Source organism: Lagopus muta, chromosome 19, assembly GCF_023343835.1.
Source record: "Lagopus muta isolate bLagMut1 chromosome 19, bLagMut1 primary, whole genome shotgun sequence".
NCBI classification, from domain to species: domain Eukaryota; kingdom Metazoa; phylum Chordata; class Aves; order Galliformes; family Phasianidae; genus Lagopus; species Lagopus muta.
Window position 1 is genome coordinate 9,973,395 of NC_064451.1, and position 18,008 is coordinate 9,991,402.

Genomic DNA, 18,008 nt, shown 5'->3' on the forward strand with positions numbered 1-18,008 from the left:
TCATATTAATGGTGCAGTGTATTTAGATATAATTTGCATATGCAAATGAAATTTACCCGATAGAAATATGTGGCTCCGCTAATGGCTCTGAGCACTTAAAAACTGAATTACATCAGGAGGCGAGGTCCTGGCCAGCTGCGTGGCACCACTGTGCCCCCAGCCCCTCTCAGCCGCACTGCAGCTGCCGACAGCTGGGCACTGCCTCGTGCGGCACCGCTCTGCACCTCCCTGCACCGCCCTGCTGTGCGCAGCACTGGGTGCAGGACTGGCGCCTCCTGCAGCAGCAGCTCCTCCCCTCTGTTTTTACAAAAAGCCAGATACATGTCAGCTAAGGGAAATCAAAGCTTGCAGGGCCAGAGCCCCTAACAAAAGGCATTGTGTTCCTTTACTGTGCCCTGGTCCCAACCTGCAGTACTGCAAATGGCTGAGGTGCCAAGAACATGAGTGCTGGAGGAAGCAGTCTGCCCCAAGCAGGATGTTTCTCTCATCAAGGGGGGAAATTTACAGCCACAGCCAGGGAACACTGCAGCCATTGTGGGTGCCTCCTCAGATGCTTTTTGCAACTGTTGACCCCAACCTGAGTTGTGCACACTGGCATTGCTGTCAGCCTGCTGCGGCCCCACAGGCTCTGCTCCCTTCAGTCAGAGCTGGAGGTGATGGAGCAGTGTCTGTGTTTCCTTCAGAGCACGACCCCGCTGTGCTGCTCAGAGCTGTGTGAGCGCCCCACGCTGTATCAGCTCTGCTCTAATTAATTAAGGGCTGTTGCTTGGGAGCAGCACGTGCTTAGGTGTAAGCTTTGAAGTTCAGTATGTTGCAGAGACTTCAAAGGAGACATTTTATTAAAAAATAATAAAATCAAGAGCTCCCAAACACTCGCGATCCGAAGAGCTTGTTTGAAGTTGCTCCATGCTGGCGATGTGGGGCAGCCGCAGCACCCAGGTACCATTAGCTATTACCATGCAGTGCTTAACCCTCATGTTATTTAAAGAGAGAAAATAATCAAAGCCAGGAGTATTGCTCAAGTGTTTTCAGGGCTTGATCTAGCAGTACAGAACTAATTGTGTTGTGTCGTGAGTTATGCAGGAAATAGAGAAAATCAAGGCTGACAATCAAATTAGCAAAAATGTAAATTTATTCCAGGTCTGTTTTTTGAATCAATGTCATTCAGGATGAACAGAAAAGCTGTGGCTGTTTCCATTGCCAGGACTCCTCTCCGTGGTGAGCCTGACCCTCCTGGGGAGCTCTGGGCAGTTCCAGGCTGCGCTGTGGCCTGAGGTGCCTCGTGCTGGGGCCGTTCCCCTGGGCCGCAAACAGAGCTGGAGGTGCTCCTGGAGGAAGGTGGTGAGCTGCTAGGTGCTGCTGTTTCTCCTCTGGGGTTTGGCTGTCACAGTGCTCTGGAGATGAGTAGCAGTGCTGCTCCATCTGGCACGTGGCACACATGCTGTACTATTCGGGCTGCTGTTTACATGGCTGTGTACAGAAGAGCAGAAGTAGGAGGCTTAGCTGTACATCGTGGAGGGAGCAGCTCGCTCTGGAAAGTTCCTGCCCCCCTTCTGTTGCCTTGCAGGCTGCTTTTCTCTGCACTCGTGAACAACTTTCTTTGGGGCTGAGACCACAGCGTTCCTCAGCTCTCAGTGTCCTGCACAGTTCTGCACATGGGTGCAGGCACTGAGCTGTGCTGCGGTGGCAGTGCATTCAGGGCTGTGTGTTTTCCTGTGGGTTGTGGAAGCGGTTATTGATGTTTAATTTTCAGTGCAATACAGGAAAGTATTTTGTTATTCAGTTATTTGAATATTTTTAAGATCAGCAAGTGAAAATTCAAGTGTAAAAGACCGTGCAGAGAGCAGTGAAAATAGCCAGAGCTACAGAAGCGCATGGAGAGGATGTGAGGAGGGGTCAGAGGGCTGTGCCACGTCCCCATGGCTGCACTGTGAGGCACCGGCACTGCCGCAGTGTGCACACCCAGCAGCACGGCACTATTTGTCTGCACCCAGGAGCTAAATATGACAATGTTAGCATTTTTCATTTCCCTGACGTTACCATTAATAAAGCAGTGATCCAAAAGAAGCTTTGCTGAGTCTGTTCTTTATGCTTCCATCACTCACGACTAGATAATTTCACACAGGATCGTTTTTAAATTAAATGACGATAAAAGTGCTCTGCTGTCCTGTGTTCACTAGTTCATAGAAGTCTATCAAGTCATTAATGTGTCATGACAAACTGCTAGTTGGATTCGAGAATAATTAATTATTTGCATAAATAACAGGTTGGACTTGGTGCCTTGCACGGAGCATTGGGCGCCGGGACGGCTGCGGGTGGACGGAGCTCCGCCGCTCGTTTTGCTCCACGGCCTTCGGCAGTGGCTGCTTCAAGAAACCAGCTGATCGTTGGAGATTTCAATGAACAATGATACAGATTTTCATAATCACCATTAATCACCACATATTTTTCAAGATAATTACAGCAATTATTATTTAGATTCCTCTTTATGTGCACATTGTAGAAAAGAACAAGTGCTTATTACGCCGGGTAGTGTAGAGAACTACAGTCTGAAGTTCTTTGTCATCCAGAAACTCATTATGTTAACTGATGCTGTCTGTGAAAGTTCGTCAGCGTGTTTAAATGAGGGTAGCATTGGCAGGTCTGATTATTTAAATCTGGTAGCTTTGCTAAAAATATAGTTATTCTAGAAAGATGAATTACTAATTTGACAACCGCGATTTAGCTGGAGTCTGCAGCAAAGAAGGCGGCATCTATCGTGTGCTCAGAGTGGGTGACGGTGCTCCTCGGGGCACAGGGGGAGTTTCTAAGTCAGCTAACAGCTCGTGCTTACAGCCAGGAGGGGCTGTGGGGCGCGTGGCCCCACAGTGGGCTGATGGACTTCTCCGGAGTTTGGGCTCAGCACTTCTGGCCGTGGGCTCTTTGGGCACTCTTCTGATACCAGCAGACGAGCTAATTGCTCGTGACCTTCAGGGAGGAGCTGTTTCTCAGAGACATTAAGCGGCGCTGACATTTTTCTTTCTGAGATCCCTGTCTGTTTTTTTCTGGTTTTGAGAGCGGTGCAGGCAGCTCCCTGATCTGTTGCAGATGTTCCACGGAGGGGAGAAGCCATCCGGGCGCAGCGCTGCGGCTCTCGGCAGGCCTTCCCCTCCGCTGCCTGCCCAGCACAGCAGCGCAGGCCAGGCTCTGCCCAGCTGTGGGCACTCTGCAGCGCCAGCCATCACTGCCGCAGCACGGCATGTGTAAGTGCCGTGAGTTCTGCCTGGCTGTGCAGAGCTGCTGGGCGAGCTGCTGGCCTTCTGCCTTTTCCTTGTAGTGTGATGGGTCTGCCGTGCCAGCTCCTGTGCACACTCCCTGCGCTTTGGGACTGTGCCATTAATAACACGCTTCCATGCATCGTGCCATTTTTAAGTATGATCGTTAGGATAAAGGGCATATACTTAATTACAGGCCTGCTTAATTACAGCTCTGTTGAAGCTCGTTTGTTTGGGAGAGTGCTAATTGTGCTGCTGGGCCCTTGGCACGCCCCGCGTTCAGCTGCTCCTGGCAGGGCGGGCGCAGGGCAGCGCGGCCCATCCTGCAGATCGCCGCACAAACAGCGGCGCGAGCGATCAAAGCAGCTTCTGCGGGGGGAATGGATGCAGATGGTCTTCCAGGTTCAGAACTTTCCAGGGTTTTGTGACGCTGCTTTTCATCTGTTTCCTTTTGTTTCATAAAACACCGTGGCTGACACATAACACCTTTGATAATGAAATGATCTCAGTGGAGTGGGGTTTTTTTTGTTTTCATTTGGTTTGGTTCTTTAAGTCAAAAATAGTGTGTCAGATGCTAAGTATTCTTAAATGACTCATTAAATCACTAACGTAATAACTCGCTGGTGCTGATGGCAGTTAGGAAACAGCAAGCGGGGAGATGCAGGCTTCAGGGGTGCAGATGCTTTGTGAAAGAAAACTGTATTTGAGGATTACTGGAGGGCATTTCAGGGGTTAAAGTTGGCCTGGTTGAAGTTTTTATTTCCTTGAGAGCTGAAACTTAAAGGTGTAACTGACACAAAGCGTGTGTGTCTGGGGCTGCACTCTGCCTTAGAAATGTGCCCTTTTCAGTCTTGTGTGGAAATTGCTGAGATGCATGCTTCAGAAGTAAGTGGCTCACTTGTAGTGACATATCTTGTGGGAGGGTTTCTGTGAAGTTTCCAAGGCAGCGATAACAAGACAGGAACACTGAGCATCACTGCATTATCAGAGAAGAATATACAAGACATTAAAATAGAAGAAATCCTCTTAATGTCATTAAGGTGGTGCTGCAGAGAGTGCCTGGCACAGTGATGTGTCCGTGTGCCTGTCCTCTACTTCACTGATTTCTGTCCCCCAGAGGCCATTTGCGTTTTGTTTCAGCTCTGTTTCTTGCTGTCAAATCTCGAATGATGACAGCCGGGCAAGGGAAGGGGCTGGCAGTAGTTCTGCCCAGGTAGCAGTTCTTACAGCTTTGCATTTGGAAGGTGAAAGTTACCTGAACAGGTGTTTTCCTTTTCCTCTTGCTCGGACACCAAGTTAGCTCAGATGGATCTCTGTGGTAGTGTTAAATAAATATCTGTCCTTTCAGAGTGTTTATTTTGCTTTGCAAACACCATCCCGTTTTGGCATCTGGCCCAAATTGGAACCAAACTTAAAACTAAGACCATGAAATTACATTGAGTAGAGCAAGGAAGGTTCATCGAGCCGCTGACTTTGTAGCTGTGTCTTGAATGGAGAGAAACCCCTGGGAGATTGGAGGGAGAAATGATTGTCAGTAACATCCATGGAGCATCAGTCCGATGTCACTGCCGTGTACACTTGGTCTGTTTTTGTGAGCGTGAAGTTGCACACCAGAAGTGAGCTGGAAAAGTAACATCTCTGCTTGTTTTGTCCCTTACAGCAATGGATGGAGTGCCTTTCATGATCTCAGAGAAGTTTGCCTGTGCTCCTGAAGGGGTGAGTTGTCTTCATTCTCATTCCCATGTCCATAGTTTGTCTGTTCATGGGGAGTGGTCACAAGGCATTGACACAAACTGCCTGCTTCTGGGAGCTGATCTCTGGGAACCCACATCTTGCTGAGCTGTAGGGCAGAAGCAGCCTGGGGCCAGGTCTGCACAGGAGCTGACTTCTCCCAGGAGAGGAAGGTTTAACACCATTAAAATGGGAGTGGCAGCGTGGCTTTGGGCACTGGAAACACCTTTTATTTCTTATTAGAGATTTGAAGAAAGCTGCAAATACTCATGTCTACCACATTTCTATGCTACTGATGCGGCATCGCAGAAGTCAGCCTCACAGGTTCCACTGTGCACCCTGAAGGTCAGGCCAGTGGTAGCAGTGCGATGCCAGGTCAGGCGCTGTGCCCACGGCTAGGCCGGGCTCCTTCCTCCCACTGCCTCACCTGAGGGCGATGCCGGGAGCACCACCGCTTTTTCTGCCCTAAAACTAAGTGCAGTTGGCATCACCTGGGCCTTCCAGAGCTGTTGAATCACTGTGAGCACTGGTGGCTGCACATGGAGCTGAGGAGCTGCGGCTGACCCGAGATAGCAGGGTTGCCATGGCTACATTGGAGGAAATCCAATTCCGACGTGAAAATGTGCCATCGTGTTTACCAATTCCAGCCTGGAAAGTTTAGAGAGGTGCTTGAGTCCTAATGACACCACAGCTGGACCTCTGCAGAGCGCCAGGAGCAGGAACAGCGATAGAAAAATGATTCTAGTGGTCCTGCTGCCCTCTGGCTTGAGAGATTATTTAAGTCAGGGCATCTGTGGCACAGCAGCAGAGCAGAGAGGTCCCCACACACAGCACAGCAGCACAGCCAGGGCATCCCTGTGCACAGCACACTTGGGCCCTGCGGGAGCTGCTCAGCATCGCATCCTGCAGCTCACGGCAGTCCCACAGCACTGACCGGAGTTGGTGGGCTGGAACTCAGAAGCCCTGAGAGCCTAATGCAACCCATTACCAGTTCTTTAATCCATCTAATCACTAAAACAATATCTCTTTTAAAGTCAATTTATGAGAATCTGTTACAGCAAATGCAGAGCCGTCAGCTGTGTCTGATTTTTCCCACCATGCTCCTGCTTCGTACATCCTTTTTCTCGCTGACACAACCTGTGTGTGCAGCCGGATGCAGTTTTTCACATCCACTGCTCTCTGCAAGGGTTGTTTATGGGCCGTTATTCCCGGAAAGCTGGGTCCCCTGTTGCAAGGACAAGCGCAGAGAGATTAGGCTGTGCTAATCCTCCCCTCAGATCCTTTAGACACCATTGCCACCATATGGTCACTTTGGTCACTTTGTTTCCCCGCCCGTGCCACTCACACCTGTGTGCTGCGGCCAAACAAAGCCTGCGGGCAGTGCGGGGCATGTGCTGAGGGCAGCGAGGTGGCTGAAGATTGCCCTATCTGAAGTGATGCAGTAATGGGTGTCAGCTGTCCCCACTTAGGGAGAAAGGCATTAGAGCTGTTATCCCTAAACCAGCTTCTGCTTCTTCACTCTTGTGGTGCACCAAGAAATAGGATTATGCATGCGTTTACAGATGGTGCCTCTAAATCTCTGGTGATAGAATCTTTGCTGACTTTAAACAAAATGAAAAAAAAAACAATAGAAAAAAAAAACAACAACAAACTAAATTGGACATTTGTTTCTTTTTTTCCCCACAGATGCAGCCAGTTGATCTCTTGGGCATCACAATCAAAAGCCTTGCAGAAATTGAAAAGGAGGTAGGTACCCAGTCATACAGTGAGCAAAAGCTGTATGAGATCTGTGCTTATTTGGTTGCAAAATCCTCTGCCCTGTGGCAAAGCTCTCATCTTTCCCAATTCACTGTTTGTGGATGAAGTCAGTTTTGAGTCAAATAGTTAATATGGAATTAGAAACATCTGTAATTTGTGCCTACTGAATCTTCAGGTATTGAATCTAGTGGCAAAGTCTGCTGCCCTTCACTTAGTTCCAGATGTCTCTCTTATTTAACCTTTCTTTCTTATTATCAGAATGCATTGCCTTTGTGCCTCCTTGCTCTCAAACACCTCTGTTGTGCACACCGTCAGGGTTAAAGACTGTGCTGGGAGACTGTGAGCACTGGGGCTGGCACCTGCTGGCTTTCCTCACACCCTCCTGATCCATTGCAGGCTATGTATTTTTCAGAGTAATGAAAAGTCTAATTATGCAGCCCATATTCCTTGATGAAGTATCTTGTCTGCACATAGATAGCTGCAAATATAAATATTGCGAATTTCTGCATGACTTTATTTCCCTTGCAAGCAATAGCACCATTAAAGCCAATCTTCTGGATTTCCAAAGCAGCAAGAATGTTTTCCCTGGAGCTAGATGCCTTGCAAAAAGTATTCCCAGAGAATTCCAAGAGTTATTGTTCTCTGTCGCCACATTTGCAGATGTATGCACCCATCCTCCAAGCTGCACAGTGAGCCCAATGAAAGGACCCCACCCTCTCAGGAGAATCAGGGAAAAGAGGTGCTGTTCTGTTCTGCACCCTCAGGCTGTGTCTGGAGCCAGCCTCTCGCTGCACCAGGCCCAGGACCTGCACGGCTGTGTGCTGGAAGTGTGTGAGCAAATGGTGAAACCCAGTGAGAGCAGAGGGTGAAGACGCTTGGTTTTAAGATGAGGGCGCAGTTGGCCTGTGCCCAGTTCAATGCATGTGTGGCAGTGAGGAGCAGAAGCCCCGCAGCATTGCTGCCATCTCCTTGCAGAACTGCAGCCAGTTGTGCTGGCTGGTCCTCGTGTCCCAGGCAGGGAAACTTCCTGTGTGAGTGCCAGGCAGGCCAGGCGGGCTGCACGTGGTGCAGCGGTGCAGCAGCAGGGCTGTGCTGTGTGCGGCTCCGGCAGGTTGGGCTGCGTGGGCCTGTGCTGCTCGGGCTGCTGCAGGCCTCGGCTCTCCAAGTGAGGCGTCCTCGTTAGCTCAGCGTTGAGCTGAAAGTCTGGAGTCTAATTAGTGAAGTGTGCATCTAATATTAATCATTCTTTTTAAACTGACAAGGAGGGCTGCCCGTTTAACCACTTAATGGCTTCAAGTATTCTTAGGCTGCTTTTTGCAAATATATTTAATGAAGAAGTTGTAAATCTAAAGGAGCTTAAAATTTTAATTTTATACAGAAATATTTTTCCTTGTTCTCATGTTTGTAGTCAATTCTCCAGAGTGCAGTCACATGAAATGTTCTTTAAATGAACATATTTGCTAACTGGCATGATTTCAGTTTTTAAAACATCGGTTCCAGCAATTAGGCATTTTTTTCAGTTCCCAAATGACTAGAGAAATTCGTCTTGATTATAATTGCTCTTAGCCACGCATATCTAATTTGTGTCTTTTTAAGTGTTAATTAGTAAACAGTTTGAGCTGACATCTTTATGTGTTTGTGTGTTGAAAAATGAGGCTTATTGCTTCTGTAGCTCGGGGTGGTGCTGCTGGCTGCGACATCGTGACATTGAGGTGCAATTAATGAAGACATGCCTGCCAATTAAAAGGCGGTCTGGAAGCGCGGCTCGCTGACACGCCGCCCCGCAGCTGGCAGCGCTCGGTGCCGCGCGGACAAAATGGAAGCTGCGCGCGGTGCCGCGGTTGCCGTGGCAGCGCCAACTCCCGTCGCGCCGCGCGTGCACCGTGACGCGGAGGAGGCCGGGAGGCGACTGCGGCGCAGCCCGGGAGCGGTCGCCGAGCACCCCCTAGTGCCCAGCGCCTCCGTGCACCGCGCGGCTCGGCTCCCGCTCCGCCCGCAGACGAGGCCGGCGCTCGGGGTCCCGGTGCGGCTCTCGCTCGGCCCCGCCCGGCGCTGTGCCGCGGTGCCGCCGTGCGGCGGGGCGGGCGGGGGCGCGCCCGGGCTGACCGCCGCCAGGTGGCGCTGTGGCGGCGGCGGCGGCCCCGCGCCTCGGAGCTCGGCGGTGCTGCCCGGGGTGAGCGGTCCGGGTTGCCCGAGACCTGCGGGCTCAGGGGCTTCCGCCCAGGTTGCCGAACCGACGGTTGTAATTACGGTAGTACGGCTTGTGTAACCGGGCGTGCGGCGGGGACTCGTCCTGCCCGGCTGCCCGGTGTGGAGGGCGGCGCAGCGGGCGCGCCGGGTTAACGTGGGACTGCTGGAGAGGGGTGATTCTCCGGAGTGCCCCCCGCCCCGCCTCCCGCTCGGGTCGCTCCCCCTGGGGCCACGCCGGGGAGCCCGTAGTCGGGTGTCCCACGGCGCCTCTGTCTCGCTTTCCCGCAGTACGACTACAGCTTCAGGACGGAGCAGAGCGCGGCAGCCCGCCTGCCGCCCAGCCCCACGCGCTGCCCGCCGGTCCCACCGTCCTGAGCGCCGGCGCCGGAGCGGCCGCGTGCAGCACTACTGAGCGGGACGCGGCTCCGGGCCCCGCGGCCCCGCCGCTCCGGCCTCGCCCCGCCCCGCACCGCCTCCGTACGCCCCGCTCCGCGCGTCAGACCTCGCGACCCTTCGGCAGCTGCTGCAGACGCGTCTCCACGTGAGTATGCTGCTCGGAGAGCGACCGGCGGCCTCCCGCCTGCTCCCGTTCCCGTATCCCCTGCTGTAGGACGGTCACAAAACGGCCGACCGTAGCGAAGCGCCGCGCACGGCCAGCTGTGAGCTCGCAGACGATCAGGGACGCTCGGCAGCGAGCCCTGAGAAAGAAAAAGACTCAGCCGTCAGCAGCGGGCCCAGCCCGCGGTGCTCGGTGGTGGCCCCGGACGTGGGGCGCACGGCAGCTCCGCCGCAGCCGCGATCGGCCCGGGCTCAGATCTTCATTTTGCCACGGCCGCGTGGGGCCGGGGCCTCTCGCTCTGGCCTCGCTACGCCTCCCCTCTCCCCGGCAGCTGGCAAACGGAGGTCGCGCGGAGCCCGGCGCTGCGGTTCCTCTGCTGTGCGCGGCGACCTCGAGTGGCGAACGTCCCGGCTGCCCCCGGCTGGACGCTGGACGCGGTCCGGGCGGCCCCTGCGCGCCGTGCTGAGCCGCGCCCCGCTGACGGGTGGATGCTGCTGCCCGCCTGCGGCGTGGAGCGGGTCTCTCGTTTTTGCCTCGTAGCTGCTACAAGAGGCGTGCCCGTCCCCTCCGGCACTCTGGAGGGAAGCACTGAACTCTGGCGTAGCGCAGGATGAGAGCTGATGCGTAAAGCTGACCTCAGCCTCCTTGTGAGCTCGCTCCAGAGTTGAATGCATGTCTTGGAAAAGTCTGTTGCTGTAATAAGTTATTGAGAAATGCCTATCTGACCTGTGCTGCTTTTTCAAGTTTCTGCTGTAGAACAAAGCTACATCATGGCAGCAAAATGGCAATTTTTAAATAAGTGTTAAAATGTACAACTTTTTGTATTGTAAAATAATGATTACCTAACCCCATTGAAATGCAATTGCCATAGTAACAAGTATCAGTATTGCCGCTCTCTGTCTGGGTCACATGTATGCCCTGACCTGCTTTGCACTGCATTTGATGGATCTTGTATTTTCTAGTTGGATGGAATGGTGACTAACGGTAGGTTTTGTACTGTCAGCTTGTATTTTTTATTTGTACATATGTAAAGTATTTCTTGTCCAAAGACTCATTTCTGGTTTTAAGGCACCATATCGTATTGCTGGGATAATGAGCACAAAATACCTTAACGTTCAGGATAGTCTGATTCCAGTTCTCTGCTTCAACTTCTTCCAGTCAGGTAATCATTTTCTAAAACTGCCTCTGTAAAGCAAGGCTGTGTGATTTGAAAGCACAGGCAGATTCAGTTGCAGGTGTGTCATAACTTGGTCAAAAGAATTAAAGCTATTTCATTTGCATCAGCTCTAGAGGTTTGAGTGACCCCCTGGAAGTGCTCATTTACTTGAAGGTTGCAGCACCATTTGTAGTTCTTATTTATCCTGCAGGAAAGCAAAGCCAGACCTCACTGCCAAGCTTCACAAAGGCTGGATTGATGATGCCGACATCGACAAATGAACACACCATGGCAGCCTGGTCATTTGGCTCAGGTTCACTTGAAGTTCAAATCCACTCTATGCTGTAGTAGTATGCCCATATCATCCATCTTTTGTCGCTCTGTGTTTCTGCTTGTAATTTGTCCTGTAGTTTTCTGCAGCATCCATTCATAGCTTCTCCTGTATAGCAGTGGGTGCTGCAGGTAGGTGGAAGCTGGCCGTGGCGGTGTGTCCTCACGGCTTTGGGACGGCAGAGCTGCAGATAGCCAGCGTTCCCCATTGCTGGTGGCAGGGGAGCGAGGGCTGTGGAGACAGTGCCAAGCTTGAGGGTCAGCTTTTGCTACCAGGAGATGGGGGCATATCTGGAGGAGCACCTTGCCCACCACCTCGCCACATGCCCAGGGCAGCACCGACCGCACAGCGGTGAGGAGCAGCTTTGGGCACTGCCAGGCTCTGATCTGAGGGAGCTCTCCCTGAGGATGTCTCAGGGGAAACAGGCTTGCAGCGCTGAGTCCCTTCCCATGAGATGTAGCTTAGAGCAGGTGAAACTTGTGCTTTTGTGTAGCTTAGCCTTCTCAAGTAGTAAGTTCAGCTTTTTCCTCAGTGACCTACAAGAAACACTGGATGGCTCAAAATGTTGACAGGACAGGCAGCTGACACAAGCATCTAAGAAATCTTCAGGATATATTTGTATAGTTGGTTCTCCTTCTCTCTTCTCTTTCACTAGCCTAGCAAATCTACTTAAGGGATGTGTCTGCAAATCAATTTGGAAGATAGAATAGTTTGGGTCTTTGCAGTGTTTCTGCACTGTGGCACTGCAAAGATAGCTGTTCCTGAAAGTATGAAAAGTGTGACTGCAGTTCTCTCTGTATGAGCGCAGTAGGGATGTCCTGAGCACTGAAGGCCAGTTGTGCTCTCAGCCGTGCTAACCAGTCTAATAAACTGTTGGCATTTCCAAAGGGAGACAGCTCAGAGTCTCCCCTTAGAAGCATGATGTGATACATCACAGCTTGGCTGGTTTTGTGTGTCATTTTTGTGATCCACTGATTTTCGGAAGATTTCTTGCTGCACCTCTGCATCCCCAGGCTGTGGGTACCAGATCAGTATTTCCACAGGCAGTTTTTTACTGTTCTGCCACTTTTGTACTCTCAGTGGCTCATTGCAAGGCTGGTCCTTGCATGCTTGCAGCGATACGCTGGAGCCCGCACAAGTATCTCTGCATCTTCCTCCCTGCTGGTCCAACATGCAGTGTGCTAGCACTGCCCAGGGAGTCAGTGTTCAGGCAGCCTGATACTGATGTTTTCTGGCTGAAGAGAAGCCTTCTGAAGCAGACAGGGAGGGGATTTGTCAGCAGACGGCAACAGAAGTGGATTTGCAGAGCTGTGCCAGATGTGTTCGGTTACCTTATCTCTTTTTCTAGAACAAAACTAGATACCAGCTAGCTTAATGTTGTGGCTAATGGAGAAATTAGTTTGCTGAATTATCCACCAGATTTGTATCTCTGCAAGAAATAGAAAAGCAGCAGAGGTTTACTTACTGTACAATATACCTTCTGATGTGAATTAGGAGAGGTGTGCTGCCTCCTGGATTTCCCTCAGCAAAGAGCCTGCTGGGGTGACTCGTGGACTATCCAGGACAGACAGTGATGTCTAATGTGTTAATTATGGAAAGGCAAGATATTAGTGCAGAAAGTAATGTATAGCGTGAACTTTGTGATCAGGTGTGGACGGACCTAGCAGATGTCTTCCTGTGGGATTGCTTCCTAGCTGTAGTTTGTAGAAATAAGCTTCGTCAGACTTTTCTCCTTTGACTGTCACTGCGGTTACCCACTGTTTGTAGGAGAGGGTCCTCTGGGAGCCTCCTGTGCAGTAGGGCGTTGTTGGTGGTCTGGAACCTTGGGTTGTTTGGCGTGGCACCTGGTGGCACCTGGCAGGGCCGCTGCAGCTCTCCTTGCCCCTTTCCCAAGGGCGGCACAAACAGCTGCACAAGATGGAGCATGCAGCACGTGGTTTACCGGCGTCTTTAGAAGAGATAACATCCTTGCTGTGCTCAGCCCACGGCAGAGCAGCGATGCTGGCTGGGCGAGGGCCTGGCGATGGAGTCCCAGCCCCACGGCCGCCGTGCCCCGCTGCCCTCCTCCCGCAGCGCGCCTGCATGGGCCAGCGAGGATCCCGGCGCCGGGGCGGCCGCGCGGGGTCGGTGTTCGCTGTGCTGAGCCGTAAAGCCAGCGGCAGTGCTGCAGGTAGGGAGGTGCTGCCCGCTAAGGGAAAGGCGCGGTGAGGGGCCGCTCGCTTCATTCGGCGCAGGGAACCCAAATGGTTTGGGTATTTCGGTCAGTTATTGTAAAATTGTTCCCAAACAGCAACAGTTTTAAATGCTGTCAGACAAAAGGAGGAGAGAAACCTTTTATGCAGTTGGCAAGTGTTGTTTTGAGATGCTATGCATTGTGTTGGGTTATTGAGAACAAATTTACTGTGCATTAATCTAATGAATGTTACTACCTTTTATATTTATTTTAGATGACTCTCCTGTATTTTACAAAGGGAAGTTTCATTGTGTGATAACAGTCTGTACTCTTAATATAATTTGTTAAATAAAATCTGTTATGATTGGTTTATTCTCTGTTTTGTGTATGTGTTAATTTTGGAGCTTAAGAAGCTTACAGTGCCACAACTGCTCACAGGAGCAGAAGCACTCGGCCCTGGGACCAGTCTGCTGGTTTTGGCTCCTCAGCACCGCTGCATTGGCCTCTTTGGATCCCAAACCTGGAGTTAGAATGTGTCAGGAAGAATAAACATCAGTCAGTGCTATTCTGAACTCTGCTGCAATGCAGCGGTTTTAACTGTAGCACCTGGAACTGTTTTTATTTCTTGGTAAGATTACAGGTTAGTTTGATACAAGTAATGTTTACTTACAGTAAAAACATTGTTTTCTTTGACTTCGGTGCAGCATTTGATACCACGATACCACGATGAATACTTGTTCAGGAGTTAGAACAGTACAAGGTTAGCATCCTAAGTGAGTAAGAAGCTGGGTTTCTGGCCAGGTGGATGTTTCCAGCAACATCCTGCAGTGGTGAGTTTTCTCACCTCCCTGTCCCATGATTTTGAGGAAGTTGAAGAAAATAGAAAATCATTACTCATAAATGTCCCTGGATGGGAAGGTCTCAGAGAGGAGCAGGTATTGTAGGCTTGAATACAGGGGACTCACAAAGGAGCTTTTCTCTCTGTCCCAGCTGCACATCACCATTTCCTTCTGCTTGGTGCTAACAGGGACTTTCTGAGCGGTTCTGGTGGGACGCAAAGGCTGAAATCAGGTACAGCCTTTCCTGTGCTCTCAAGCTACCTGGGAGAGCGAAGGACACTGCAAGAGATGTGACTGAGTTCAGGCACAGGACATAAACCATGGGAGCAGAGGAGTCACTGGCGGTCGGACCAGGAGCTGTGAGCCTTCTGATGAGCTGCAAAGCTGGCTGCTCCTGGCTGCCTGTGGCTGCAGAGGTGATGGCATGAACCTCATGAAGGTAATTTGCTTTTGTTTGTGTTGGTTTTTATCCTTGTAAACCAATCTGAAATGTCTGCTAAATTCTATGCTGCAAAGTAAAAAAATCAGAAGTCAAAATATCTTGACTTCAGCATTTTCTGGAGGGGAAAGGACCATACATGGCAAATACACTGCTGCGCAGGCAGCGTTCCAAGTGTGTGTGGCAATGAGTTCAGTACAATAGATGCAGGCAAAGTTAGTGGAACAACTCATTTATCCTCTATGAAGTGCTCAGGCAGGGCCAGGAGCAGCTGGCATTGCAGCAGTGTGCAGCAGGTGACAGCAGTGTGCAGCCTGATCACAGCATGCAGCTTGTGGGACTGTGGGGCACCTTGCAACTACAGCCACAGAACCCATCTGCAGTGATCTGATAGCGGGGAGAGCCCTGGGCCTCAGGCAAGGCCTTCTCTTGGAGGGAGCAGTAGCTCTGGGGCTTGGTGCTGGCACAGCATTGGGGTTTGGTGCTGGTGCAGAGATTCTGGTAACTGTGTGGGCACAGAGCAACCCTGCTGGGCTCAAGGCTCCATGGTCTCATTTTTTACAAATATTATAAACTGGGATTCTGCAGAAGTAAACAGGGTTTTATAATCAGCTCTGAAATACGGCTGTATTTTAAGAGAGGCAGTTAAGGATGGATGTGTGAGTTACAGGGAAGGTGCAATGCTTTTACGACCCATGCTCTGCTCTGTGTGGCCCTGCTTCATGCTCTCTTTGTCAAATGCTGCTGCTGGCGAGCGATTTAACAGCAGCGGGGGAATGCGACTGGGAAGGCTGCAGCTCCAGTACCACTGCCAGCATGGTCTGCAGGGCAGAGCTGCCTCCGCAGCAGGGTGAAGGCTCAGAGCGAGGCAGGATGGGGACAGGATGATGCCCAGCATGGGGAGGTGCAGGCAGCAGTGCAGGCAGTGCACAGCAGGGGCAGGGCTGCTCTGTTGGTTGGACAGGGGGTCCTGGCCCCGTGGATCCCAGCGCAGGTGGTCCTGGCAGCTCTCTCCCTTTTGCAGGCACCCCGGGGGCACAATGGACTTCTCGATGGGGGAGAGGTTCACGTCACACCGTTAGAACTCAAGTTTGTTATTCGTTCTGCTGTTATTTTTCTGAACTTGACTCAGCGGTGGTGCACACTGTGACCTCTGGCATCTTCTCTCACCCCAGCCAATATCCCCATCTCACATACTTTGAGCGCCCTTTGAATTAAAGGAGATTAATTCCCAAGTTCCCGACATGCTCTTCAGGCACATGTTTTTATAACCTCCTAAAGCAAGTGCCCCTGGTTCCGCCAAACTAGCTCAGCCCTAAGCTGCAGGCACTGGGAGCTACTGCTGGCCCCCAGGAGAGCACCCCGCTGCACGCACCCACGGCCTTCCTGCCGGCTGGGGATGCAGCAGGCATAGGCTGGCAGCAGCCGTGGGGTGCGATGTCACAGGCTGCTGGGCTTTGTGCTGCTGTGGCTTTTGTTGTTGTTTGTTTTCTTTGCCTCTTCTCCCTCCTACAGCTTCAAGAATTAACTCGCCCTGGGAATATCTCCAAATCCTTTCCCTTCTTCGAAGTGATGGATAAGCCATGTAACTGATTGCCGTGGCCTCGGAGAGGGTAAACATCTTCTGCAGCTTAAAATGAAACTTTCTCACTCCTTGGTTAATGAGTGTTGAAAGAAGCATAAATAGAAATAACACAGGATTTCCATGACTAACAGGATGACCGCATCAGTGAATGTTGTCGGGGTTAAAAATGACTCAGCTTTTGCTTCCCCAGGGTATGATGTTTTATCCCGCGGCAGGAAGGGCTGCCAGCAGCACTTTGAAGGTCTGGCAGAGCCGCCACGGCTTGGATCGTGAACTGGGAAGTGTTTGAATGCACTGGGAAAAAAAGGAAAGTCCTGAACTCTGCTCCATGTGTGCAGATTTCGCAAAGATAAAGGAGCCCACAGCTTTATCCAGCCATGCTGACTCTTTTCTTTTCCAAAGCCTTTTCAGATGTTTTCACTTTTCTGCTTGCTTTGTTGAAAGATGTAAAAATTTAAGACAACCACAAAGTAAACATTTCAAAACTTTCTATTCTGAAAATTAGCGACATTTTCAAAATCCCCCAAATTCTGTTTCTGCTTGATCCAAAATGAAGATGTTTGGCATTTCTTCGGTTGGCGGCAGATTTTTGTTTGTTGATAACCTTTCTTCTATTTTTCCAAGAAAACAGATCAGTTATTCAGTAGAAACACCAGATAAGTCGATGTCTTGTCAAAATAAAGCAGGTTTTCCTTATTAGAGTGAAATAGTAATGAACTCATCTGCTTCCAATATTTATAAAGAGTAGAGAAGCCCATTAATTCTACTGCTTGTGAATAAAACCATCTGTGATTTCTTTCCATTTGATGTGTTTTGGTTTTAATATACATTTTTCACAAATAAGTGTAGGGATTTTTTGTGAAAATGTCACATTCAGAATCTCATAAAGAAGGAACGCAAAGAGGGGGAAACGAAATGTTTTGTTAGCTAAGTAATTTCTCACCTTGTGCAGAGAATAAAATTCATGCCAACTTTAACACATTAGGCGACAGAATTACATGTTCGGCTCTAATGCAATCCGTGACTCGTAGCGAGGCAAATAGAGTAAGTTTGGAAGTTTGTTTTCCTTTGGGAATCACACAGTACATCTAACCTAATCTGTCCTGACACTTGAATTATGACACTGTGAGCTTCTTCAGGGGAGCAAAATGGTCGATGCCTCTTTCTAAAGCCACACAGACATGGATAAAGCGGGCGACGCGTCGGGGCAGAGCGGCCGATGGCAGCGCAGGGCTCAGCGCCGTGGGTCCCGGCCTGCAGCTCTCGGGTGCCTCATGACAAACTTCTACCAGAGCGAAATTTGACCTCTAGAATTATGCTCCATTAAACCAAAACGTGAGAACCCCCCACGTGGGACCGCTTTGTAGTTTGACTTGTGAGTGTTGGATCTTAAATTAAAATGAGTATTCATCCAGCTGCTCTGCCCTGTTTTTTTACAGCCTTCCCCCCAGCCCGTACTGCAGAGGCAGCTCCGTGTCACGGTTTCCAGCAGCTCACCCGGCCCTGCCGGCCGCCCCCACCCCACGTTCCCCCGCGGGGCCCTGCAGGGCTCTGCCCGGCCGTGGGACCCTCAGCGCTGCTGCGGTGTTGTGGGGTGAGCGCGGCGCGATGCAGTGAGGCTGTACTGCAGAGGGTGCAGCGATCAGAGTGCCTGTGGGCAGAGCAGCGCTCTGAGTCCCGGGTGTTACCTCTCCTGCTGCTGAAAAAAGCACATCTCCTTGTTGGTTTTTTCCTCTCCTTTTTTTTTTTTTTTCCAATCATCAATAAAATCTTACTTTGGATAACCTAAAGCTTTTCTTGGAAGGTGAGGCCACAGATCACAGCAGTGCTGGGTGCAGCTTCTGCGTGGTGCTTTCGGCTGCTCCCAGGGGGACACGATGCAGCCAACCTGCTGATCCACGCACACAGCGATGTGTGCACTGGCACAGACTGAAGATGCTGTCCCGGCTGCCGTGCACCCCTCGTGCTGCACCTCTCATTGCTGCACTCGCTG

General features: G+C 50.9%; 1 protein-coding gene across 5 annotated transcripts in view; it reads left to right on the top strand.

The window, feature by feature from the left end:
* Nucleotides 1-16,815, top strand: part of MVB12B (multivesicular body subunit 12B) — a 52,934-nt gene extending 36,119 nt beyond the window's left edge. For 3 of the 5 annotated variants that reach the window (XM_048965858.1, XM_048965857.1, XM_048965859.1), the window contains 3 exons: nt 4,915-4,970; nt 6,672-6,731; nt 14,180-16,815. In XM_048965858.1, coding sequence (XP_048821815.1) covers nt 4,915-4,970; nt 6,672-6,731; nt 14,180-14,308 — 245 coding nt within the window. In that variant the 3' untranslated portion in view covers nt 14,309-16,815. Of the gene's footprint in view, nt 1-4,914; nt 4,971-6,671; nt 6,732-9,221; nt 13,525-14,179 lie in introns of those variants that run through there. The other 2 variants (XM_048965856.1, XM_048965860.1) reach the window with 1 other exon arrangement.
* The last annotated feature ends 1,193 nt before the right edge of the window (nt 16,816-18,008 follow it).